Source organism: Larus michahellis, chromosome 9 (assembly GCF_964199755.1).
Source record: "Larus michahellis chromosome 9, bLarMic1.1, whole genome shotgun sequence".
Taxonomy (NCBI): domain Eukaryota; kingdom Metazoa; phylum Chordata; class Aves; order Charadriiformes; family Laridae; genus Larus; species Larus michahellis.
The window spans coordinates 14,615,847-14,641,838 of record NC_133904.1 but is presented as its reverse complement, the minus strand read 5'-3'; the positions used below and the strand labels follow the sequence as shown (position 1 = coordinate 14,641,838).

The 25,992-nt window shown below is 35.6% G+C and overlaps 1 protein-coding gene across 3 annotated transcripts in view; it reads left to right on the top strand.

Annotated features, from left to right (window-relative positions):
- Positions 1–25,992, top strand: part of WDR72 (WD repeat domain 72) — a 123,291-nt gene that overhangs the window by 53,404 nt on the left and 43,895 nt on the right. For all 3 annotated transcript variants that reach the window (XM_074601415.1, XM_074601416.1, XM_074601413.1), the window contains 4 exons: positions 10,315–11,129; positions 15,966–16,057; positions 18,430–18,512; positions 24,847–24,961. In XM_074601415.1, the coding sequence (XP_074457516.1) occupies positions 10,315–11,129; positions 15,966–16,057; positions 18,430–18,512; positions 24,847–24,961 (1,105 nt within the window). The remainder of the gene's footprint in view (positions 1–10,314; positions 11,130–15,965; positions 16,058–18,429; positions 18,513–24,846; positions 24,962–25,992) is intronic.

Sequence of the window (25,992 nt, the reverse complement as noted above, 5' to 3'; positions counted from 1 at the left end):
CAGTAAGATTGAACAGCTCTTAAGGAAAGAACAGTGTGATATCTATGGGTACAAAGAATTAGCTGCTGTCCTTATATGTCCTAGAATGATATAGGATCTGAAGAAAGTCCAGCTTGTCTATTCCTGAGTCGCCAAGAATGTCTTTTTCTAGGCTAGACAGGATTTTAATATTTAATATTTAAGAGTTTAATCTCACGATTTTTTGGTTGTAGTTGTTCTTTAGTAGAAAGCCACTTGCTTAGGATTTTATCTAGTACTTTTTACATAGATAAATGTTATGGGTGGGACTCTTATAATCCAATATGGGATATGCACTATCAGAGCAGCCCAGGGCAAATACGTTATTTCTGTTGGAGTCAGCAGCCAGCCGTGGGTTGGTAACTTAATTTTTATATACATCAATCCTTCTTAGAAAAAAAAGCAATATTCTCATGCTTTTACCCTCTTTCTAAGGTCGTGTTGGTAGTATCTGTGTTCAGCATTATTCTCACAGATATTTGGATGTTCATTCATCCAGTAAATTGTTCAGTATAGTAATTCCTAGATCCATGAGTCAGTAGTCTGTTTTGTGGATTGCTGTAGCATTGTTTGTCCAGTTGATGATGTAGGAAACAAGGGAGATGTTCCATCTTACAACTTTTCTTCCCACGCGCTGAGTAAATCTGACAATGTTTTGTCTACCACTCATCGCTGAGCCTGATATATTTCTGAAGATATGGTTAGGGAATTTACTTCTACATTCAAGGTAAATTAATTTATTAAGATACACAGTATTTGAATAATGAATATGTAAATATGCAAATTAATAAGACTTCATTTGAAAAATACCTTATCCTTCCCTTCCATCTAAACTTTTAATGGTGGAGGGACTGTCCGTGTTAACGACGGATCTTATTTTGAGATGAGTGGTTCTCCAGTTCATTTTTATATTCTTTCTATAATAAAAATGTTAGAAGAGACTTTGTCAAAGGTATTGTGTTTAGAATTGCCGTTCTGATAGTGTGTGCCCAGATGGGTAGTGATATGAGTTCTAGAGCAAAGCAAAAGTTGTCTGGATAAAGTTGTCTGTATATCACATATATTTCTTCAAATATTTTCCTGAAAAACAAAATGTAGACTTGTTTCCTGCTGCTGAAACCTAATGTGAAGAATATTCAGTATATTAGCTTTACTTACTAGTTATTCTTTGATACTGTCTTATGATTTGTCTCCAGGATCACTTTTATATGTACATTTGCATTAAATCCAATGAAAAATTTAAGTTCAGCATTTGTGATGAGGAAGCAGTGTGGACATGAAAACAAAATATGAGAAACATTTGATTTTCATACCAAGTCTCTACATTGAGCACTAGATGTGTTAACAATTCTTGCTGAACAATTAAAAATTTGTTGTGCCCAGTGGATCCATCTGGCCAACAATCTGCCTGATCGTGGTCTTCCGTACATGATAAAAAAGGAGGTTTATCCAGTTGCTTAGTCTATTCATCACACAGCTTGAGCTTGAAGACTTCTTGGCTTAATTACTTACGTTGTAGCTCAGACTCACCGGGAGTGATGCCACAATTACTGTTCAAAGTGCTGCGAAGATAGTAACATTCTCCACTGGGATTAAAAAAAAAAAAAATAGCTTTTAGTGTTGGAAGGAAAGAGGTTGACTCTGCTTATGTTGCAGTTAAACTGATAGACAAACATGGGTGATTTAAGCTCAAAAACCATTGTAGCCTTTTCTGTGTGGGAGAGAAATTCTTAGGAGGATCTGGGCATCCTCAGTAATATGACCAGAGTTGTAGTAATGAATAATATAATAAAAGTAATGTTAGGCAAGTTCAAAGCAGTTTCTTTTAACTAGTTCATATGGGAAAATTAATCATGAACGGACACCTTTGTTTGGGACTGCATGGTCCAAATGGTGAAGCCTCAGGTCAAACAAAGATTGCGTGTGAAAGCAAAGTGGGGCACCACTACTGACTCCAGGCTTTTTACACTTTGTTCTTTATATGTGAGTACTGGGGTTTAAAAAGGGTAAATGAATAAGAAGAATAAGTTCTGAATGCCCCTCTCAAGAGCTTCCTCTGTCCTATGACTAAGTTGAAGTGTGTGAAGGTAAGGAATATGAATGACCTTGCTATAGTAACACCTTTACTCTCTGCAATCTTCACCCTATGCATAAGGCCCGCATTGCTCTGGAGAGGGTAGGCCTGACATATTTCAGGAGCCCGTTTTGGGAGGCTATGGATGCTTTTAGTGACAGGAAGTGTTCATGTGCTCCCTGAATTGAAGCTTCAGGAGATAGGTAGGGTTAGACATAGGAGAGTGCATGTGTGGGTTGTCAGTAGGGGCTGTATTGGATTAGAAGGTGCATGTGGTCTTTATGTGGAGATGAAAGCGTAGCTGATAATTTGCATCCTTTCTTCCCATGCAGCTTCTTTTAGAGATCATGTATTTTAAGAGCCATTTCAATTATATACCTGCTGTTTATAACTATTTTTAACTAAATGCAACTTTGCACATATCCTGGGTTGTTCATCCTTTCAGCTGAGCAAGAAAATAAGACAGCTGTGTATTTGCAAATCACAGTAGGGTCATTGTTAGTAAGACTGGTTTGAATTGTTAGTTGAATTGGTATGATATTAGAATGAAGGGCTAAAAAATGTTTTGGGGAAGTATTCTTATGAAATATCCATGACATCCTGCAGAAAGATGCAGTTCAGAATTGTACCTCTTGGGAATTTTTTCTTCTGAAAACCAAGCCAGGCTTAAAAAAAAGAAAGTAAGAAATAGTATGGTTTTACCCAATTTAAGACATTTTCAACACTAAATCTAGTTAAGCCTATATAACATTTGTTATTTAAGGTTATGAACTTAACAGGGCAGACTTGCTGATGTGATTTAGCTCAAAAGACCAATGTTATTGTTGAACAATAGATTATTTTTCAGTTACAAATACATAAATATGATTGCAAGACCACATTTATATCTAATTATTACCAGTTCTTCAAGCATCACCTAGGGAATTTGAAGCCTTCTCTTATGTATTTTATGACTAAAATTTTGGTGCAGTAATTTAAAGAGTAAGGGCTTTTAAGAAACTTAAGGTAGGGAAATTTGAAACAAAGGTCCAAGCCTTCTCTGAATGCTCAGCAGTATCCAACTGTTTTACTATTGTTCCACTGGATGATCTGTTTGATCATGTGCTGTATGCTGCTCTAACTCCTGTCATGTAAAAGGCTACATTAAATTTTCTTCTTGCTTGTCATTTTATTTATAAAATTAATTAAATTAGGCTATCTGAATTCAGAAGTGACTTTGTACTAGCTAGACAAGTAAGTTATCAAGTTTTTAGTATTACCTGTAGAAACTGCAAAAAAAAAATTCCTAGTAGATAAAGATGTGATGTGATCATGGTATAGGTTTAAGATGTGCTATTTGAAATATGAGATTTTTGTGGAACTTGCTAACAATATTTTATGCTCAAAACCAGTTTGAATCCCCAAACACAATTTCATTTATCTTTATATTCTAAGCTTTATAGAGTCGGCAAAAGTGTCCATCTGTTCAGCTGAGATTGCTTCAAATAGTGAGTGGTCAGAGAGACTTAGCTGATAAAGGTCAAAGGAGCCTCTTGACCCTGTGATACTTGCCAAAGCAATTGGAGCATAGGGACTGATATACAGTTAGATATAGCTTGCTAACGTGATCTCCACTTTAATTGGTAATGATAGCAGGAATACACAGTAAAGTCATTGCTGAAAGAAAACAAAAAGTATCCAATATAGTAATTTATTACCAGTCAGTGGGTTTCACGCACTAGGTTGTTTTACCCCTGCAGTGGTCAGAGAAAGCAAAAAGGTACTCTAACACTTAACTGAAAATGGATGCCCTGCTGCTATCAGAGATGCATGGTGGTCAAATGATTGCCTGTGCCATTAGCTTGGTAATGTTTTCTCTATTGTAAACTCAGCTCCCCATGTTCTTCCTGTGCATCAGCTGCAGATTGAAGGCTTTCTCGTTTGTCTTCTATTTGTGCTGCCAATCATCAAGCTGCTGTCCACCAAGCACATTTCAAGGAGGCAATTTTTTTTACTACTATCGACTACCATCTATAGCAACTGAGGGCTCAGAGGATTTAGAAATGAATTTAATGCTTTAATTTACACTGTGCCAGCCATTTTGTGCATTGTTTATGTATTTGTTTTCTGAGACAATTCCATGAGACAATTATGGGTTTCCTGTTTTGCAAAACTATGAATGAGATGGCGCCTGCAAACATGTCCCTAAAACATAGTTCTTTCTCATGTGTATTATATGTTATGCCACTATTTTCTTTAAAAATGTTAGAAAAATGTCTATGCGAGTAAAGACATTTACTAAGCTATTCTGTAGTTGAAAAAATAAAACCCCCAAAAAATGCAAACCCAAAACAAACAAAACCAGACTTATTGCTTCCTGCCATCAAGAATAAAGCATCATGGAGAATGGAGTTGTCATTGGCAATATAAGTTTAATGTTTAAGACCCTTAAGTGTGGTAGCCATGCTTCAGCTAAAACAGTTCTTACAGCTCCATGAAGTACAAATTTAAGGCAGGGTAGAAGTAGCTAAATAACTTTTACTAGCAGCTGTGTAACATGCTTATTTTTTGTGATCCTAGAGCCAGACCAATGATGAGATGTGGTTCTGAACTTCTATTGACATCTCAGTGATTGGCATGATCGAGACAGAATATTCTTAGCCCTCAATACATTTTGGTTGGCAAATTCTACTGCCCAGCCCTCCTCTTTCATTTCTGTAACTGAGGTTCTTCACATTTTAGTTTTTAAAAAACAAAGAATCCTATTTATGTTAATGTCCAATGACATTGGCCACAGAGGTAATGAACAGTAAGTGGTTCAAACATGTAAATGCTCTTTAAAGTTTCTGTTGTCTTTGTAGTGTAATTAAAGGTCAGATTACAGCAAAGACAGATGACAAAAATAAGAGTTAATTTCATTGAAATGAGCATATTGGTATTGTATTCTCAAACTTCATTGTGATATTTCAGAAATTATCATATCAAGAAACTTAAAGACTATAAGATGCAGTGGGTTTTGTGATTCCATATTGGATTTTGCTTAAAAATACTTGTTTGAAAGGGTGAAGTTACAGTTACTTTGTTCACAGGGTGTCTCCATTCATTACACAAGAGCAGCCAGTAGGATGATGGTATTTTCCTGATTAAATTAGCACACTTCTTTACAGTAAGAATATTTAATAATGAGCTAATTACTCTTTAAAAGAGGAAGTCTTGCTTATCTGACAGACTTTCATGTACTTAATGTGTTGTTGTATTGGGCCTGTATTAAGATCCTGTACTCTAATGACTGTCAAAATAACAAACTATAAATCTGCTAAAAAAACCCAGGCAAATAAGAGATAGAAAGTCCTCCACTCAAAAAAAATCAGAAGCAGTGCAGCTTCTGTTAATGAAAGAATCTTCCATTATCCTTTGACAATACTTCAATAAAGCTTGTCCCTCCATGACAATCTAACTAAAATTTCACCTAAAAATGTTGTTCAATTTCTGTCTAATATTTTCTTGAGCCTTTGCAGGTGGCAAGTAGTGGCTAAAGGAGGGGACTGATCTTTTTTTTCTAACTTGTTTAATGTTAATGGATCAAAATATAATCTTTCATAAGAGAAAGCTCAAATGAACACAAACCTCTTGAATGTTAACATAATTTAAAAAAAAAAACCTGATTACGATCGGCAGAATAGCTCACATTTATGCTTTATAGACAGCATGTTTCATTCTGTAGCCACTGGGAACTTTGGGGGCAATTTTCTGTTACTTTTATCCTGTTATGTTTGGGATAAAGTGAGAACACAACGGATGAAGAAGGCCAAAAGTCTGTAAGAAAAAGTCACATTTCATACTTCAGGACTTGTTTTACATAGAAGTTGATGCTACCCACACTGTGAAAACTGAGAAATTTCTTTTAAGTGGTATCAAAGGGATGTCTGAGTATATTTTGAGTCTGGTTTGCCTTCTAAAAAATCTACCATGTGATTTTGCCACTTTATTTCCTTTATGTAAAATGAACGTCAAGACCATTCTTGTCAAAACTGTTTTTAGCACAAAATCCACAATAGAATGCATCTGGTAAAGAAAGCTGGTGTGTGGAGAAAGTACATGTGTATATATATATGAGCAGTTGAAACAGTATGGGAATCCCTGCCAACTAATGGAAGTGTGTGTTTTAAGTGGAATAGTGTTCCTAGAACAAGTTGGATCCCAGTGGAAAAAGGCCTTTAGAGATGAGAAGGCAACGAGGTAAAATAACACTTGAATTGTACTTCCAATGAAATTTTTATGTAGTATGTTTGTCTTAAACCTGTTAAAGATAATGGCATGTATTGATGTATTTGGGGGCCACAGTAAGGATAGCCCCCTTCCTCCCCCTTCCCATAGACAAGGGTAAACTTTGCCTTGGGTGCTAAGGTGGTTTGGAAAAGATGTGTAAAGGGAGAAGAAAAGAGGTAGAAGAACAGGCTTGTAAGTTGAGGAGCGGGAATAGATTCTGTGCCAGAAGAAATCAATTAAAGTGAGCCTGCAAAGTTTTTTGCCTCGGCTCTTGTCTTGTCCTGACTCAAACCTCTTCAGCGGCAAACTAGGGAGCTGTTACAGAGGTGATAGTTGCCATGCATGGAATATAGCTTGCCGCTTCAAAGCCGCCTTGCATCCTGCTCATTCCTGGATGTAGAAGGATTTTTCTGCTGTGGTTCAGTCTGAGATGATGCACAAGAGGTTCATGAGTCTCAGGATATAATTTTGGTCTGTAGCCAGACTTCTTGTTTCTTTAAAGCTTACAAGTGAAGGACTCCAGGAACCTTATCAAGCAATGCAGATCTTTCCAATCAGTAAAAATTTTCCAAGTTCCAGTTGTTAAGCAGGAGTGTTATCAGCACACAAATGGCTTTATTTTGAACAAAGGAGGTCTAGTCTCATTACTAAACTGTTCAGGTTCAGAGAGTGATGTGTTAATTAAAAAAAAAAAAAAATTCAAGTAGCTATTTTACCTTGGTATTTGGAAATGTTTAAATGGAGATCTAATAGTTAATTATAGAAGCTTCATGAGATACTTATTCATCAGTTTTTGTTAGGGACTAGCCAATATTTTAACTGAAATGGCTGATGGTGCTATTAGATTAATTTTGATATTATGCATATGTACAAAAAATAAAATTAAAAAGTGCTTCCTGCTTCACAGTTTCCAACAAAAGTGGTAAGCTGACAATAAAACCCTGGGTTTAGTCCTGAGCATGACAATTCTTACACTTTATGAAAACATGACTCTTTTCACTACTAAAATTTTCTTTCTTGACTAACATATACCTCCTTTGGAGTAACTCCTTGTTAGATTTACTGCTAGTGATGCACAAAAAAGTAGCACATTCTGCTTGTTTTCACAACTGAACTACAGCAGGAGACCTTAACATTTATAGTTATTTTAGATTCATACACTTTGATATCAACAAAGAGGACAAAGATCGGTTTTCAAAATCTGGATAAGATTACTGAAGCTCTGAAAAGTCATACAGTTTGCCCTCTCTGTAATAGCTTCCAGAAGATTTTTTTTTTAAATAAATAACTTCTTCAAAATCTTCCCACTTTTTCAGCTAAATAATAAAATTAGCTGGAACATTGGTGGCCAGGAGAGATCTGTAAATAGGGAATTAGAAAGTTGGCTATGTCAAAAATAAAATTTAAAACTAGCAATGGTAAACTAGAAAAGATGCCTTTACACTGTCTTTCAAAATTATGATTATCAAAATCTCTAGGTTGTGTTCAGTACATTGTAGTGTGGTGGTCATTTAACTTGCAGAATTGAAGGGAGCCTCTATATTACTGAATTAATTCTTTTTTGACATGATCATTTGAAATTCACTGGGAGAGTAGTAAGGCTCGAATGGCTTGATATTTGGATATATACAGTACTATCTGCTTAAGCGGGTTTGAAAGACAATCCTGTGATAACTGAGTCTGAGTTGAGGAAAAATCGTCTGAAAAGAAGGAAAAAGAGATTTTTTTTCATTACTGAAGCCTGTGTGTTGGCAACAGGGAGGCATCAAAGCTGGACTGTGTGCTTCAGATACAAGTCATACTTTGTTATTGCAATTGTTATTAGCCTATTTTTTGACACTGATTTACCGAACTCTTCATATGTACATTTGAAAAAAAAATTAAAGATAATGATGGTATTTATCTGAATGTAGTAGAACTTATTTTTGTGAAATACTTTTGGAACTTCAGGAAAGGCACAGTACAGAATGTAAATATCTTTTAATCTGTTTTTCAGTATCCATCATCAAATGCTATTCCCAGCTTTCTAGTTCATAGTTAGTTTTATGGGTTTCCTTCCATTTTCTGTCATCCTCTGTTACAGAGAATATCTCATCCATATTTCCTAAATAGTGTTTTATGTCTGAAGATTTAGATGTCCACCTTCTTTCAATGGAATGAAATGCCTATGGCAGAGAGCTAAGATAACTTGGTAGATGCTTTTAGGATCAATGTCAATAAACTTTCATATTGCCAATAAACATTTATTGTGACTTCACACACAGTAGCATCACCAGATGCTTCAACAGATTGACATTATCACAGTATTTTCCTGTGTTTGAATGGTGATTTTCCTAAAAGGTTTCTAAACGTTGATCAACAAAATAAAATATAGAACAGAGAAAATGAAAATGATAGGCCAAATAATAATAGCTTCTATTAATGTCAAAGCTAGCTTGTGAATTCCAGTGTTTGCATTCCATGGAGTTCTCCCTATGTATTAGGAAACAGCATAATTAAAGATTAAAATAATCCTAGTGCTTAACTACAATGTATTATTTTTTAAAAAGGAAAAAGGAAAGGGATAAAAAGAAAACCTGAACAAGCAGTTGTAATCTCTTACTTATGACTCCCTATGGAGATCTTTAAATAAGATTATGTATTTAAAGCACATCCTCATCTGGTGGGAGCATCATTCTATAAATAACAGAAAGACAAATTATATTATTACCCAAAACTATATAGTCAAATAACTTAGAGATTATAGAAAGTCAATTTTTTCCTTGTGTTGTTCATAACTACAATATTAACAGTTTAAAAATAGCTACTCGTATAAAATCAGTTTGCAATGTAAAAGGAGTTAGATAAGGAGTGGTTTTGAGAAAAAAGAGTTAATCAACATTACATCCAAGTTAAAGCCAGCTGTTGCCCTGTTTACTAAGCCTTGATGATTGTTTTTAAGATTCATCTATTTTCAACGGAAACAGTTCTTTGCATTCATGGAATAGTTCTAATTATCACAGGAAAATCTAGAAGAGTCTGTATCACTAGTGACGCCGAAGCTGGCATGATTGTTTGCAAAAGTATCACTGGGCTGGAAAGTTGCTTCTTGATACTCTCTTTCAGCTTGCACATGTTTACTTACAAAGGTGAAATGGCTAGACTGAACTTGGTGCTGAAAGCATAGGCTTGTGCGGGACAATAAAAACGTACAAGTCATAAATGCTTAAAGAAAAGGGCGAAAGCATCAACAAGGAATTTATACTCCCTCAGGTCTGCTGTTCCCATGAAGGTAAAAAGATACCTCTTTAATAGATACAGCAGGATTCTGATATAAGACGTGTCACAATCTCATAACTTAACTTTACCATTGGATGATCCTCCCAGTACCTTCATGGAATGCTGCTTGGTAGTGCAGCATGATGGTTCCTGTGAAAGAAAGTAGTTGCTCTCCTACAAACTCATCTCGAGTCTCTCTCAGACAAAAATGTAGAATTTTGTCTTTATGATGGGAATTTATTGGAGTATTCTTAAAGATTCAACTCTGTCATCTAGTTCAGTTTCTGATATGTTTTTTAGTTGTATGCAGAAGCAATGGGATTTTTCTTCCAAATTACAACTGGATGATTTTCATGTTTGTTTTTCTCAGAAAATGAATTCTGAAATACCATCAGTTTCATAAAAATATCAGTAACACAAAAGTCTGTAGAGTGGGAGGTTTGATGAGATGACCTACAGACATTCTTTCCAGCAAACATTTCTGCAAGTTCTGTGATTCTCTGTAATATTGCATTTCCTATTAAAAAAAAAAATCTTTCGAAAAATTCATAATGCCAATATTTACAAAATATTTCCATTTTTTGCTTAAAAGGAATTACTATTCTAGACTTTATTTTATGTTTTAAAATGCACCTAAAAACTAAAACTGAGGAGGAAAATAGTTTTTATTGACACATTAAGGTCATCCTTATAAAACTTGGATATTTTTCTTTCAGTTACCTGATACCAGCTGCATCCAACAGCCCTTTACTATTATACCATTTAACACAAAATGGAACAATGCAAACTTTCATATTCTCCTGTTTGATCTGGAAAAACTTGAGGAACTTCTGCTGTCATCTCAACTCAATGGATTAAAGTCATCAAATTCATTTCACACCTATGGCATTCTAGAAAGACCCAAAAGTACTACTGAGAAAAGGCCACTGACGTTAAAAAGAAATAAAACTTCTGGCTCCATAAATCCAGTGGATGGGAAAGTAGATACTGTTTGTTCAAACCAGGTCTGTAGGGATAAAAACAGGCCTTTGGAAGAAAGTGGTGGCATTAAAAGACAGAAAAAAATGAAGAGTTCAAGAAAGATTAGAATGCAGCCATTAGGAAACATTGATGTGAACGTCGCCACTGATACAGCTAAACTGCTTTTGTCATGTCTCTTACCATGGGGTGTAGATAAAGAAATAGACAATCTTTGTGTTAGACACTTGGATATCTTGAGGCTTCACTGTCCTGTTTCTTTCGGAATTGTGTCAAATGAAAACCACCTATCACTAACGCTGCCAGGATGGAAATGTACCGATTGTGGTGTCCTGGAAGAACACGCACTAATCAACTTGTTTTCAAAAAGAGTGCTTGATTTATCAAACAAGTACCTTGCTACAACTGATGGACAAACTGGAAAGAAGGATGGACCTGAGAATAATGTTTATGGAACAAAGGGATTGGAAACAGTATTCTTCTTGTTTAGCAGAATAGCTTTAATCAACAGGATAATTAACATACCTTCAGCAGTTACAGGTGAAACTGAAAGGTAAGAACCTTTTCATTATGAGTCTTGTCTTCCTTTATAGTGGTTAAAAAGTGAAAAATATGAAACAAGCATTTTCTTAAATATGGACTTTTGCAATAGAGTTTACATTCTTTGTCTAGACCTTTTTTTATAGGACATTTTTTGAATGAAAGGAGAATTGGGATAAAGTTAAAAATATTTATATTTTTCTATTTAGCACATCAGAAAACTGATGCAGAAAATTTTTTTCAACAGAACAAGGACTTGAATTATCCAGCTTCACACCCTGTTTTTCCAGAGATCGCTCTCTTCCTTGCAGTTTAAACCGAGTAGAATAATGAGGTCTCTTCAGGCACATTTTGAGACGTGCATTAGCACATTTGTGCTGTTTTAACTTCCACTCTGTGTAAGCTATATACTTCTTTTACTGTGAAACCCTTGGCTTCACAGATAAATAAAACATGAGAGACAAGAACAGTCTGTCCTACTTACACTGTCTAAAATACAAACCCCCCAGTAACAACGGCAGCTACTGGGAATGAATGCCTCATCAGCCCTTATGTTGTGAGAACCATCACAAATAACATTTATGTTACTCAAAACAAATTTATTGACTAAATGCTTTTTCAGTGTTAAAGGAAAAATAGGATGCTCGACATTATTTGACCAAGCCAAATAGAGCATGCTAATTGGGCAATGTATATTGTCCACAGACTTTTGTTGTTCAGCAAGCCTAGGTTGGTCTGTATTTAGCATTTTAGGGACAATTAACTTCAGTGTTGGTGACGCTATGGCCCACAGGCAAGAAGGGGGACAAAAATTATTGATCTTGATGCTGCAAATTTCAGTGCCTCTTCCACAAAGCTCTAGGCATTCAGAATATCTCAAGAGATATGCACCATCCTATAGGACAAACATACATTTCTCAGTAACTTTTACTGCTAATCACATTGCCTCTGGTCCATATTCAACACAAGCTCTTATATGAAACGTTGTTTCCAGGATTCCAGCTTGAACAGGAATTCCTTTCCAGGCAAGAAATGCATAATATTTTTTTTGGCTGAAAACTGTACTATGTAATTTGAAGTTTCCTCCAGGAAATGTAAAGCCATATAAGCTATCAGCGCTTGTAGAAATAGGTGAATTTTTGTACAGAACAGAGGAGGAAAAAAATTTGCTATAAATTTTGGTTGCAAAAAAGTTATGAATTTTATTCAAAGACTCTGAAATGTTTTATTTGGGATTTTGACAAGGGTTAGTTTGGATTACCTCTCTTTCTAGAGCTGAATACTATACTTATTTGTAGCTGTCTTGTAGATAAATTTTAGTTTGATGACGTTTGTGATGCTCTAACATGGGCTGTTGCCTCCCAGTGGCCTCATCTGGATAAAATCACTGGAGTTGTATCCATTCAATTCTCTTCTTGGATTGTTTTTTGGGGAGGGCGGAGGGTTGTGGGTTTTGGTATTTTGATATTTTGTTTTGTTTTGTTTTGTTTTTTTGACCTGAGCTCCATATTTTCCTCTTGAGTTCCTAAACTGAAACTGTAAGTGCTATGGGTCTATATGGAGATACATAATAGCTCAGAGTTTATCTTTTCCCCTACTTTCCAAGAACTGTTTCAGAAATTTAGACATGTGAGTCTTAATTCTTCCCCCCCCCCCCCCCCAGATAAATAAAGAAAAATTGAGGTCTGTATTTTGTACTCTTTCCTAACCTCTGTAAAACTGCAAATGATGTCCCACTGTAGTCAAGAACCATCATTTTCACATGGAATCGAAGGCAGCGGAGGGTAGAACCAATGAAGCAATGTTACTGTGTCAGCGTAAGTGGGAGAAGTGGAGTAGAGTCACAGGAAAGAATTTCATGCTTCAGACACTTCTTTAAAAAAAAAAACAAACTCAAAAAAACCCCCAAAACAAGCAAACATAAAAAATACTGATTCCCTATACAATGTACTTTCATGTGATAATGTTATCTTTGTGTCTGAGTATTGAAGGCATAGTTTTGCTATCAGAAATTGCTGTCTGAATGTACCTATACTTTCTGTATTGCCTCAAAACCAGTTATGTATATGCAAAGCTGTCTCCCTCTCTCCACCTAGGCAAAAAGCCCCTTTCCTGTGAAGTTCCCTTTCCCTCTTCCCTCCGCCCACTTCCCCAGTAATAAACATAGCATAAATAGGACTTGGCCCATTTGTCATGATCTTAGGATTCATCCTTCATTTCACCTCGTCCTCTTGCAAATAATTGGGAACTGAATGAACTGTTGTAATCTGTGTTCATTCATTAAATCTTTTTATATGATTTATGCTTATTCATCACTTACTCTATTCAAGGTTCGTTTACTCTGTATTCAGATTGGAATGAGTTTTCTTTGTTGTGATGAGCTGTTAAAATAACATACTTTTGCCTAATTAAAAGCTTGAAAGAAACCAAGCAAATGCTATTTTGTCCAGTTTGCCTTCTAAAAGTATAGTATGTAGCCACACCTCTTTGGGCAGTCAGTTTAGCTAAAACTACAGCATGCTCAAGGGAAAAAACTACGTATTGATTTCTGATTTGCCACAGCATTTGCAGAAGGAGTTAGTAGGACTTTCACAGCTTGTAAGGGTCCTGATCTCCTAAGTATTACTGCAGTACGAACAACTCTTACTAATTCAGCTACTAGTATGAGAGAGAAAATGTATTCTGCTCTCCTTTCCATAGCTTATCTGGTCAGCAAAGCCATGAATATTTTTCCGTTGTGTGAAAACTTGCATTCTATTAGCACACTGGTGCTAACTGGTGCAAACTCCAGAGCTTTTAAACTTTGAAATTAAAAACAGGAGAAAGAATATCTGAACAGATTATCCAGTGACTAGCACAATTGCTTACTGTGTATTCAGCTGATATTCATAGTTCTGCTTGCTTTGATGCTGGAGTATGGGCTTGTATGTTTATTCCTTGCAGTGCAGCATGGTGTCTGACCACTGGCTTAGTAATAATTTTGGGATTCCAGATTTCTTCTGTTGCTGGCCCACATTGCATGTAGCAATGAAATACTAATTGGGTGAATTATTTTATGTCAGTCAGCTATGGTCTTGATCTGGGGAATGCAATAATAAAGTTTAAATCCCTGTTCTTTGGCATATTGGATGATTTTGCTGTTACAGGAGAGTGAAAGGAACTTCTTTTTTCACAGAATCACAGAATGGTTTATGTTGGAAGGGACCTTAAAGATCACCTTGTTCCAACCCCCTGCCCTGGGCAGGGACACCTCCCACTAGACCAGGCTGCTCAAAGCCCCATCCAGCCTGGCCTTGAACACCTCCAGGGATGGGGCAGCCACAGCTTCCCTGGGCAACCTGTTCCAGTGCTTCATCACCCTCACAGTAAAGAATTTCTTCCTAATATTCAGTCTAAATCTACCCTCTTTCAGTTTGAGGCCGTTACCCCGTGTAGAGGTACATTCCATTACATTCCCTGGTACAGTCCCTCCCCAAATTATTTTGTTAAATAAAACACACACATATGTACATACTTTCAATCTGGAGAGTCAGAACTGGAAAAAAACGCATTTGATCAGTTCCTAGACTACTGGATGTTCTTGGATGAGTCTGGCATGCTCATTTTGAGCAGAAATTCTGACTTTGTCAGCATGTTTATATGTTTCTGCTTAAAGCGTGGGTTTGACAGATCGTCATTTCCCAATGAGAAACATTTCGTTGAAAAACTCTTGACTAGTTGCTATCATAAGTTTTCATTTGTGTTTTGGATCAGTAAGTTTCAGGTTATAGTATTTCTGTGAACTATTAGCTATTTGATTGGATAAATGAAATTTGTGGAATGTGAAAATAGTGAACAGTGAATGACATGCTTTAAGCACATGTTATCAGACAAGTACTAATATGTTCTCTTTTTTAAAAAAATCGGTATTATTTAACATAATCTGAACATTTTACCAAAAAATATTCATAATCCAAAAAAGAATAAAGTATGAAAAACATGGCTTTGTAAAAACTTGGACCTGAGTCTATAAGCTGTTCATAAATGTGTTTGTATATCTGTTGGGTTTTTTGCAACTTGACCCTGCCTGTGAAAATAAAGAAGTCTCCAGTAAAATGCGTCAGATCATAAAAGTAGGACAAACAGGAAGAAACTAGTAAGAAAAGATCTTCAAAGAATTGGTTTTCTCTTGCCTTTTGATATTTGTACCTGTAACTCAAAGCTCATAGGCTGAAAGCTTTCAGAGTTGTTTAGTGTTGCAGAGCTTTTGAAATATTATGACTTAGTGTTGATTGTTGTGAATTTGAAACACAAAATGTGTTATTTTTAAATGACACCTAAATATAAGTCACTATGGCAATGTATTTAAAAGAAGTAGTTTAAAATAGTACAAGGGTTTGGAGAGGTTTTTCACTTCCTTTCCCCTTCCTCCCCATCTACTGAAATCCCAAGTATTGCAATAATAGTCTAAATTATTTAACACCATGAGAAAATGGAAACGTATAAAATAAAGCTGCTAGTTTCTCTTGAATTTTTTCTTATGTAATAGAAAAAAAAGCACAAGTCCTTTGTGAAAATGATATTTTGATTCATTTCTTCACATATGAATACAACATAAAAGTTAACCATAGTAAATTTTGAGCCGAATGTGAAGTTTCCTGCATGTGTGTGGTACTTCTTAGTATTTGTGTACATATGAACGTTTGAATATGAAGTTGTCGGCAAAAGTATGCAAGTGACTTTTGAGGAGAAACTAAATTGTTGTTGATAGTAATCGATAGCAGAGTACGTACCTTAAAAACCTACCGTAAGGCACAAGGTTTTTCCTAAGTATGTTCAGGTTTTGTTTAATAGTTTCATATTCTTTTAGCCTACAGAAATCAGAATCTGCACATAACAAATGGCGAAATATAGAAGCAGTAACACCTTCATTCCCCAGTTTTTATGGAGAGTTACCAAACAGTAAGTATATGGAGGAGTGGCAATATTAGCTTTTAAGTGTTAATTTTTTTCATGCTTTTTGTTGCTAAAGTAGAACACTTAACTCCAATAATGAAAAAAAATTATTTATATTCTTCAGCTTCAAGCAGGTCTAGTTTGCGAATTGAGGAACTGGATTATTCTGTTGTTTTCTTCTTTGAGTACCACAAAAGCACGTGAACAAAATACGAACTTTTAAAAAATATGGGAATCAACGATATTTTTTCTATAACAGCAAAACATTCAGCTGAGTTTCTAAAGACATTTTCTAGCAATCTGAAAAACAGAAATGTAATAAGACAGACACTGTTGTGTCCCCCTCCCCCATCTCCCTCATCACCATTACATGCCCGGCTGATAATATATACAGCCCTTCAAGCAAACTGTTGCCTTAGTAATACAAGAGTCATCTTGAGTGTTCAATAATGCCCTTAGACTTTTGGTTTAGGGTGGAATAAAGTAATCTCTTCACGTTAATGTCCCACAGGCAGTTGTTTGCCAGTCTTGGCTTTGCAAGACAGTCTAAGTGTATTGTTACAGTATGCAACTAAAGAAAGAATAAACTAAAGAAAGAATAAAAACCTAAACAGGATATGGGTATTTGTCAGTATACATAACCTAACAATTACAGTGTTCCTGTTACAGACTAAGACCTGTCTAGGCTGATAACACAAATTTATTTCAAGTCAAATCTTGACTCTCTGCTATGCAAATAAGCCTTAATATCCCCATCTAAAATCAGTTTTTAATGTACTTTTCCTGCTCTGATTCTTACATGAAATAATAATGTTGAGCTTTGACACGGCAAAGTTTCCAAAATGGCAGAAAAAAAGAAAAAGACAAGCAAAATACATCCTGATATATAAAGAAATCACAATTAAATCTAAAACCTGAGAAGAGGTCTACCTTTGTATAGTTAGTCCTGCCTCTCATTTTGTCATCCCTTTTTATGTTTCCATATTAGCCTTTACATTTTCTATTGTCGTACATGCCATGTCAGCTATCAGTGAGAGAAGATAAAGTATTTGCTCTTACCCTGTCTTTCTGTAAAATGTTGCTAATTGCTCTAGTTTTCTTTTTTCCTCTTTCTTTTTTCATTCTCCTTCTTTTGATCATACCTGTGTCTATGTATGTACTTATGTTTTATGTATTATATTAGATATTGATATAGTTAAATTTACATGGTCGTTTACTGAATAGCATACTGCTCCCATTCAGACTACACTAGTGTACCCTGTTCACTTTGCAATATGCCGGTACTTATGTGTTTTTTTTTGAACTTCAGTCTTTGCTGCAGGAATCCAACATTTAAGTGAATGACTATGCATTGTGTGATCGTGATACTTGTGAACCTTGGTGTTATGGAAACACAGTTGATACTTGCAATTCAGTTTCCTCTTCTTAACATATTATATGGTACTGGCAAACAAAGATTCTTGTGTGGATTCAAAGGATTGTACAACCAATTTGCCCAACTTACACGTTTGGCAACAAATATTGTAGTAAAGTTGTGAGATGTCACGTTTGTCTATTGAAGTCAAAATGAGGAAGAACTGGCACAGCTGCCAGTTCGAACTCTGCCTTGCATTGAAAATTATCTGAAAAATCAGGATGGGTAGTAATAAAACTCACATGCAAATCCGTAAGTGTAAAATTTTTCTTAACTGCAAGCATAACTGGTGAGCCACTGGCGATGTGACATCTTGACCACACAACAGTATTGTTGCCCTGTAGCTGCAAAGTATATCAGGCGGAACTGTAACTATACAAAGTGTTATTGAATGTATTTTTGCATAGACTGTACTACTGTTTTCAACAGCAGAAACACATACTCAAGTAGTTTTGTTGAAGTAGAAGTGGTTGAGGCACTATCCCTGGAGGTTTTTAAAGGACGGGTAGACATAGTGCTTAGAGATATGGTTTTGTGATGGTTTTTGTCAGAGTTAGGTTGGTGATTGGACTAGATAATCTGAAAGGTCCCTTCCAACCTAGGCAATTCTATGATTCTAAGTTTTAGAATTTACAAAGTAAAATTCATAGTCAAGTAGCCCAAATCGGAAAGTATTCTCAATATCTTTAGAAAGTTATGATGGAAATATACTCTGTGGGATATCAGACCTCTGTTTAAAATAAAAAAAAAAAAAAAGACTGATCTCATTTAGGATAAGAATAAATGTTCAAACAATGATTGTCTAAACACTTTGTGCTTATTGCAGCAGATGAAAGCATATTCTAAGAAATTACACTTTTTCAGGTATGTTGCTGAAGTGAAAAATGAAAAATGTTAAATATTTTTCTACTTGTGTAATTCTATGTATATTGTCAGTTCATAAACTATGTATGTGTTTTTTCAGGTAAAAGTAGATATCATTCCCCGGACTTTGGAAGTGTTTCATTGCTGAAACTCGTTTGTTGTTGGAGTGACCAATCTATAAAGGTAGGAAATAGCCTGTTTCAGTTGTTGTTATGTAACGTTGGCTGTAATTCAGTATTTGGAATCTGTAATGTGACATAGTAGTTAGGGATTTATTGTGCCATTCAGATCTATGGAAAGCGGATTATTATTTCACTAAGTATGCTAGTCATGAAACTATTTTGCCTTAAAGTATATGTTTAAATATAGGGAAGTAACTGTCCTACTAGTCTTTAATCTAGGTGATCTTGTCCACAGCATGTGTTTAAAAGAAATTAGTTACCTGTTCTCTAAAAATCAGACTTATATTACAAATGCCATTTTATGCTCCAGGAAAATAAAGACTAAAATAGGGGCAGTGTCAAACACCAATGTATTATTGTAGAAGAAACCAAAAATGCCTTCTTCAAAGGATAAATAATTAATCTCAAGTCCTTACTTATTAGAACACTCCTCAAGAATGACTTAGAAAAGTCAGTTATGGGTTCCCAGGTCAGATGAAGCTCATGCCTATTGTTAGTGAAGAATCTGATGCCTTGAGAGATAAATTACTGTTTCTTGAGAGCTGACAGGTAACTGTGAAATCGTCTGAGGAGTGAAATCATGAGACCATTTTTTATTTTGGAGATATGCATTTAAATAAAGTTGTGTGGTTGCTTGAGTGAGTTAATGTTCAGGAGTATGAAAATCGAGACAGTATGCTATGAATACAAGGTATTTTACTCCAGAAAAGGGAAATACCTGTTAAAAGTTTATTTTATGATGTTACTTTTAAAATTGAATGCAACTCTGTGCTGCATTTCAAGTGCAAAAATACTTCCCAGAGCTGAGGTGTGCGGGGGTACTTCAGTGATAGTCCAGTGTTGTATTAGGCAGCCAGTAATGGTTTCTGCAAATATTCACATTCAATTGAATCCATCATTTTATCTTGAGTTTATCAGTTGTTTATTATAACCCTACTGTCTGCACATTTTCCGTATTATTTCAGCATTCTTCTTGCCTCACAAACTGTCCTTCTTTCTCTTATAATAAGATTTTTTTCCTTTTTTGAATCCTTTTAATAAAAAAAAAAAATTGTATACAGGACCTCAGTTTCAATAGCTGCAGTTGTCATGTGAAATCCATATAATCTCTTGCTGACCTGGTCAGGCACTGAAACTCTTTATAGAGTAGAGTTGTATAGCCATGAAACTTGTATTTGTAGCATAGCTGATTATGTGTGGTCTATGTATTTATATTTTGCAATGATAATGGTCTTATCTACCACAGGAGGTTAGTGTGCAGGAAGATAAGGCTCAGAATAAGCTGCCTCAGTTTTTTCAGCTGAAAAGACTTTCAATTTAAGATACTGAAATTTTCAAGAACTGCAAATGCGATGCTATCAATGCTTCTCAAGTCTTTATGCTATTCAGACACATCCTTGTAGTTGCAATAAGCTTTGTTAACCTGCTTTGTAGTACAGATTTTTGGTTGTTCGCAGCCAAACTGCCATAAACATCTTAACATTCAGTTGGGTAATCAGCAACCAATGGTTTATACAAAATCATAGTCTTCGTTTATATTAGGGTGGCTTTGTTAAACCTTTCTTTATACAAACACAGATTTATCACCAATTTATTAATCCTGAGCAGCCTGATTAAACACTCATGTACATTTACCCAAAACATCACTAGTTACCCTGCTTTTAAAAACTTTTTTCTATTGTTATCTTCAGTGGAGGATACTGACTCTCAGACATGACCCAAAGGACTTGCTATTTATCGATTCCTCATCTCCTTACGGTACTGTAACAGATTCTGGGCAAACAAGGCAACTGAAAAAACCTGCTGGAAATGATTGATCAGGGGTCTACTGACTTGTTGAAGTTGAAGGGCTGAGGGAGGTATTTTTCTGTCTTAAATTTTAAAAATTTAATATATTTTTCTAGGATTTTTTTCCCCCAGATGGTTTTAAAGGAAAGGTCGTCGTGGTGCATTTTGCTCTTCTTTCAGTTAAAATATAGCTTGTTGTTGCCACACTCCCATCCTGCCCAAAAATTACTTAAGTGGTTGCATTTCTGCCCTTAAACGTCCTTACTCTGTATTTAAATAGCCTGTTCCTCAGTTATATTTGTGATAGGTATTTGGTTATATTTTAATTTCGTGGAACCATTTTGGCTGAAAGAGTGAACTTTAAAATAAAATTTAAACAAAAGTTATCAGAATATTCAAACTGCAGTGCAATCAAAACATTTTGCCTGTTACTGACTCTAGCAGATATAAGTGTATTTTTTTTCCACCAGAAGAATTTCTTTGGTAATCATTATGTTCTTCCTAGCTCCTTAGTCTTCAAATATAGGTGTTGAAAGGCCTTCCCTCTATACCTTTGTTCAGGCATTTCAAGTGAAAGAATACAATAGGAAATAATTTGCTTCCTTTTTTCCTGCTCTAAGATCTTTTCAAATCTCATTGAGTGAAGTTAGTTCTTATTAGGTTGACTTTCCTGAAGACTGAAGTCCTTTATCTCTTCACAAAACTATTCTAGACCAAGTAAACTTACTGCTACAATATGTCAGACTCCCCAAGCTGGACAACCATTTGTAAAACGGAGTAAATGACCCTGTCTCCAAAGCCACCCTCCCATTTTCAGTGCTAATCTCAGCAAAGAAATTCAATAGTATACATAGTGAGTTTTGCAAGTAACTCTTAATAGGTCAGTAGTTCCACTAACAAAACATCATGTGTACAGTCTTCACACCTATGGTCAAGGATTTTAGTTCCGTGACAACATGTGGGTGGTCTCATACTCGCAGGTGTCCACCAGTCTACGGGGCTTCAGCAGTTTGCCTTTCTGTTACGTACAGCAGTATTAGGGCTCTGTGGTGTGATAGACCCGTATAGAAATAACTGAGCTTTATCAGATTCATTACTAATGCCTTCGCAATCGGCAGGAGTGATGCATCTGTTCCTCCTAGTTCTGAGCTACCTGGACATGAGTCAGCTCTAACCTTGAAACAGTCCTGTTGTATAATCCCAGGTAATAAGACCTTGTTAGAACTTGGATGTATTAATTCAGGAGCACCATCAGAAATACACTTTACACTGTACAGCTTCAGTATACAATATTTAGGTCCCGATTTGGAAGTCCTCTACTGCCATCCTGATGTTGCAGTATTCCTTTTCTGTACAAGAACATATGTATTCTCTATTATCAGCTAGATAATTAGCACAGCCTCCCCTTAGGAAAACTCTTGATACCGTGTTTAGATCTCTGACATAATCAGCTGCATGAGGAGAATGTAGTTGTTTTAACCTCCATCTTTCATCGGTGGAAAAAGATAGGCAGTGCAGGGGCACTGCTGAGACTTTAGGAGGAATGAATCATCTCATTCAGAGAAGTCCTTATTAGGACTTTCTCATCTATTTGTATTGATTCCTGCAGTTCGACTGTGGTGGTTTTTTTTTGTTTTTTTTTTACTTCAGTTACTTCATTTCCATTAATACCTAAAATAAGGTGTGATGAACCTGAGAGATATTACAAAGGGCTTTACTTTCAAAGAATAAACCATATCATGTTAAGGCCATTGCAGAGAGTAGTACTGATAAGCTAGTGCCTTCTTTGCTGATGCCCAAGTTTGCAGCAATTTCTCTAACAAGAATTCTCTAAATGCATTTGTTTTTAAAGCATTTGACTCTACCTGAAACCAAATGACTTCAGTATAAGTGTCTAGATGAATATCCTGGCAGTTGCTATCCAGAATTAGAGGAAAGCAGACTGGATAATACGAGCCTGGTATTTTGATCTGTATTTTTTTTGCTCCCTGATGAGACTGTGTTAAGGAGGCATCTGGGAGGCAGTTTCTGGAAGGCTCAGCCCTGTTGAGGTTATGGCCTGAGCAATAACCAGGAGAGATGTCGATTGACTTCTCTCCTTAGACCCACTCATTATAAAGAGAATAGTAATCCTTGGGAGTAACTGATAAAGTGTAGAAAGGAAAGACAATATAACGTAGTATAGATGTAACAGTATAGCTTGCCTCAACTTTTGTTCGCTTGTCTTTTTGAGTTGTTCTCTAGTATTGCTGCTGCAGAGTTAATTACCCTTCGCTCCTTAATGTCTCTGTTTATACTTGGACATATGCTATTTATACTTTCTCAGGCATAGAGGCAGCATAACTTCTGTCATATTTCACAATCCCAACTAAAAAGCAGCTGGTATTTACAACAGTGGTTACAATTACGGGGGCCGGGGGGGGAGGGTGGAATGAACATACTAGTAGCCAACAAGGTAGCCAATGTATATGTAATCCAGAAGAATGCTAAAGATAAAGTGGAAACTGTCAGAGAAAATGAAAGGTGCTTGTGTAGATTGTTTTGTGTTAGAAACAGGCAAAGCTTCTGGAGATTTTTAAACTTGGTGATAATGATAGATGAGGTATATGAATTCTTGGGGAAGACGCAGTGAGAGGACAAAACTAAACATGTGAAACCACCCTGAGCACTGTGGAAGTGCACATTCAACAAAGTGATAGACAAGTCACATGCAGAGATGTACAGGTGCTTCTACAATATCATGTTGTGCCATTTGTCACAGTTTTTTATTTCATTTTAAGGATGTTAGAGGAAATTACATGTTACAAATGCTGCCTGGCTGGCATATGCAGCAATGGTACAGGTGACGAATACCTGATCAGATTAGTAACAGGTTCTTAGCAGATCAGAACACCATGAAAAACACATACTGTGTGCAATTCTTTAGTGTACCTCTATAAGAAATTAGTTTTTTGTCAAAAAATTTCCCAGGACAATGGCAACATGTCTGTGTTTCCTTCCCTTTCTTAATTATTGTAGATATATTGTAAGAGTCTGCTGTAAAGTCAGGATCTGTAATCCCCAAAGCTCAGGGTTGTGTGGATATGAGGGACTGGAAACTGCCTTTGGTTTCCCCTGTAAGATAAAGAGCTATTATAACAAGATGAAGGTTTGTGCGATGTCAAAACACATAGGGCTGGGTTCACTTGCTGTGAACTTTCACATAGTGGACCTGACTATGGTATACTTGTCTACAATAAAGGATTTTGTCACAAAGGACACCTACATCCTTTGTTCTGCTTAATGATTTGAATTTACAAGGGCAGCTAGAAATGTGATTGAGGACACCCCACAAATGCACTGTACTTCATTAGTCAGATGAAACTGTTTCTCTTCCAAGCAGTTTGAGGGAGCCTGCATGTCAGCTTAAATTCATATTAAACTTAAATATTTTTAATAGAATGTTTATAATAGAAATATAATGGAAATATAAAATGTTTATAACACAAACATATTTAACTTAAAATTTTCATATTCAGTTTAAATTCATATTTAAGTTGAGGTGGAGTACGCTGTCCTGGTAACTTTAGATTCTCTCTGTCTTTCATGAAATTTCTTGTACTTGAGAATGAATACCTTCCTGAGGGGAAAAAATTGTATTTCTTTTCTGAAGGAAATACCCAATTAAGAGAAGGTATGCATGCTGCCGTTCTGCACCATGCTGAAATTTAGACTAAGTGAGGATTGCAAAACTTTGGGTCTGTTGTGTAAGGTCTTCATGTGCTTTATAAATGTCTTATGTCTTTAAACTTTCTTAATGCTGGGACTTCTCTGCTAGAGTAAAGAGAAGGAAAGTAATAGCTCTATCATACAGTCACCACACTGCATTGTCTTAACACCCATATATGTTACAAGTGCCATTTATAGGCTGTTCATAATTCCAGCAGATGTTTCTTTTGGATAAAAGGAGATTGAGGAATGGTATTTCTCTTTGCATTAGACAAAAAATACAGTATTATCATGTTTAAGCTGGAGGAATAGAGGTTCCCTGCTACTAACAAAACATTCTTTAAGCTTTTCAGAGAGAGACTAGACACCAAAAATTATAAAACTTCTAACTACACAGTCCTCATTCAGTCTGAAGCATTTTTGCACACATCACAGAATAAAATGAAGATATTTCTTATTAGCTGTTATCACCATGTGCTTTAGTAAGGTATATTGTCATGACCCATTGAAATCAAAGAGGCAGTAGAAAACTGATTCTGGTTTTGAGATTAAAGAAAATGAATGTTCGGTTAATGGGAAGCAGTCACAATTGACAGCTTGCACCATTTTATTGCTATTGAGTTAACATTTGTTTCTCAATATGTGTGTTATCACTGATTATGATATGTGTGTTATGCATGATTATCACTGTCTGAAAGATATCCATAAGTGTTGACTTTCTAGTGACATTCATTGGAACAATCTTAAAATTTTGTAGTAGTTATTTAAAATTGTCAAATGCTTAGATAAATAATTGAAGTAACTAATATCATCCAATAATAAATTTGCATTTATGACAGATTATTGAGGCAATGCAAGCAGTGCTGCTGGCGGAAGTTCAAAGGACTTCATACAATACCTTGGGAAAGACGGCAATCTGTAGAGAGCCATTGGCCATAGTAGAGAATGGAAATGGTAAGTTGTGGACACTGCCAAAGACTGAGGAGAGGGATTTACGATACATTAAAAATGTTTCTTTGCCGTGTAGGTGGAAAATTTATTGGTATATTCTTTCAGAAGAACTTTCTCTAGTACTCAGAGCAAGTTAGGAGTATGACTTCGTAATACATTATTTCTGTGTAAGACAAGCCAAATGGCCTATTTCTGACCTTATCAGGCTGAGTTTTCTCATATAATTGTCAAGGAGTTAAAGGACTTTTACATTCTCTCATCATCTCTGAACATTAAAGAAGAAAAGGTAAAGTTTTCTTTGATTGTATGATAGTTCTGGTATTGTAAATATATGAAGCAGCGTGTTTAAAACAGCATCAGTAAATCACATTGAAGAGAAGTTTTACAAATTTATCCTTTCAATGACATCAGAACTTACACAGCACTAAAAATTAATTGCTTACATTTTATAACTTCATAATGTAATACAGAATATTTTATTTTTCTTTTAGAAATAACCTCCTTGCAAGGAGATATCAAATGCATTTTACAATTAGATCATTTCATTTTACAAGAAGCTTATTCTTTGCAACTTTACAATGGTGCTAATGTTTATGGTAAAAAAGATTGAACCTGAATTTATGTTATGAAGTTATACTCATTTTTTTTTTTTAGCCCATTAGCTGAGTCTTAAAATTAAGTGACCTAAATTTTAGATCCAATCTTATTAGTGAGCCTTCTCTTGGGAAACTAATTTATAATCTCATTGAGTGTGTGTGTCTGTCATGAAAATTTGTTACCGATCTCCTTGTTCCAGGATACTAAAAATGATCAGTGATACTTGCTTCAGGCCATGAAACAAAATGGTGTGTCTATAATTTGGACTGTTGGAATATAGTGAAACTCAAACACTTTGAATAATTGTCATATATGAGTTTGTACTTTGCTTACATTGAAGATTGCTTTGAATCACTTTATTTTCATGTGGTTTGGGACAAGATGCATTGTAACTAAAACATCCCCAGCTGTAAAGTTCATATATGGATTTGATTTCA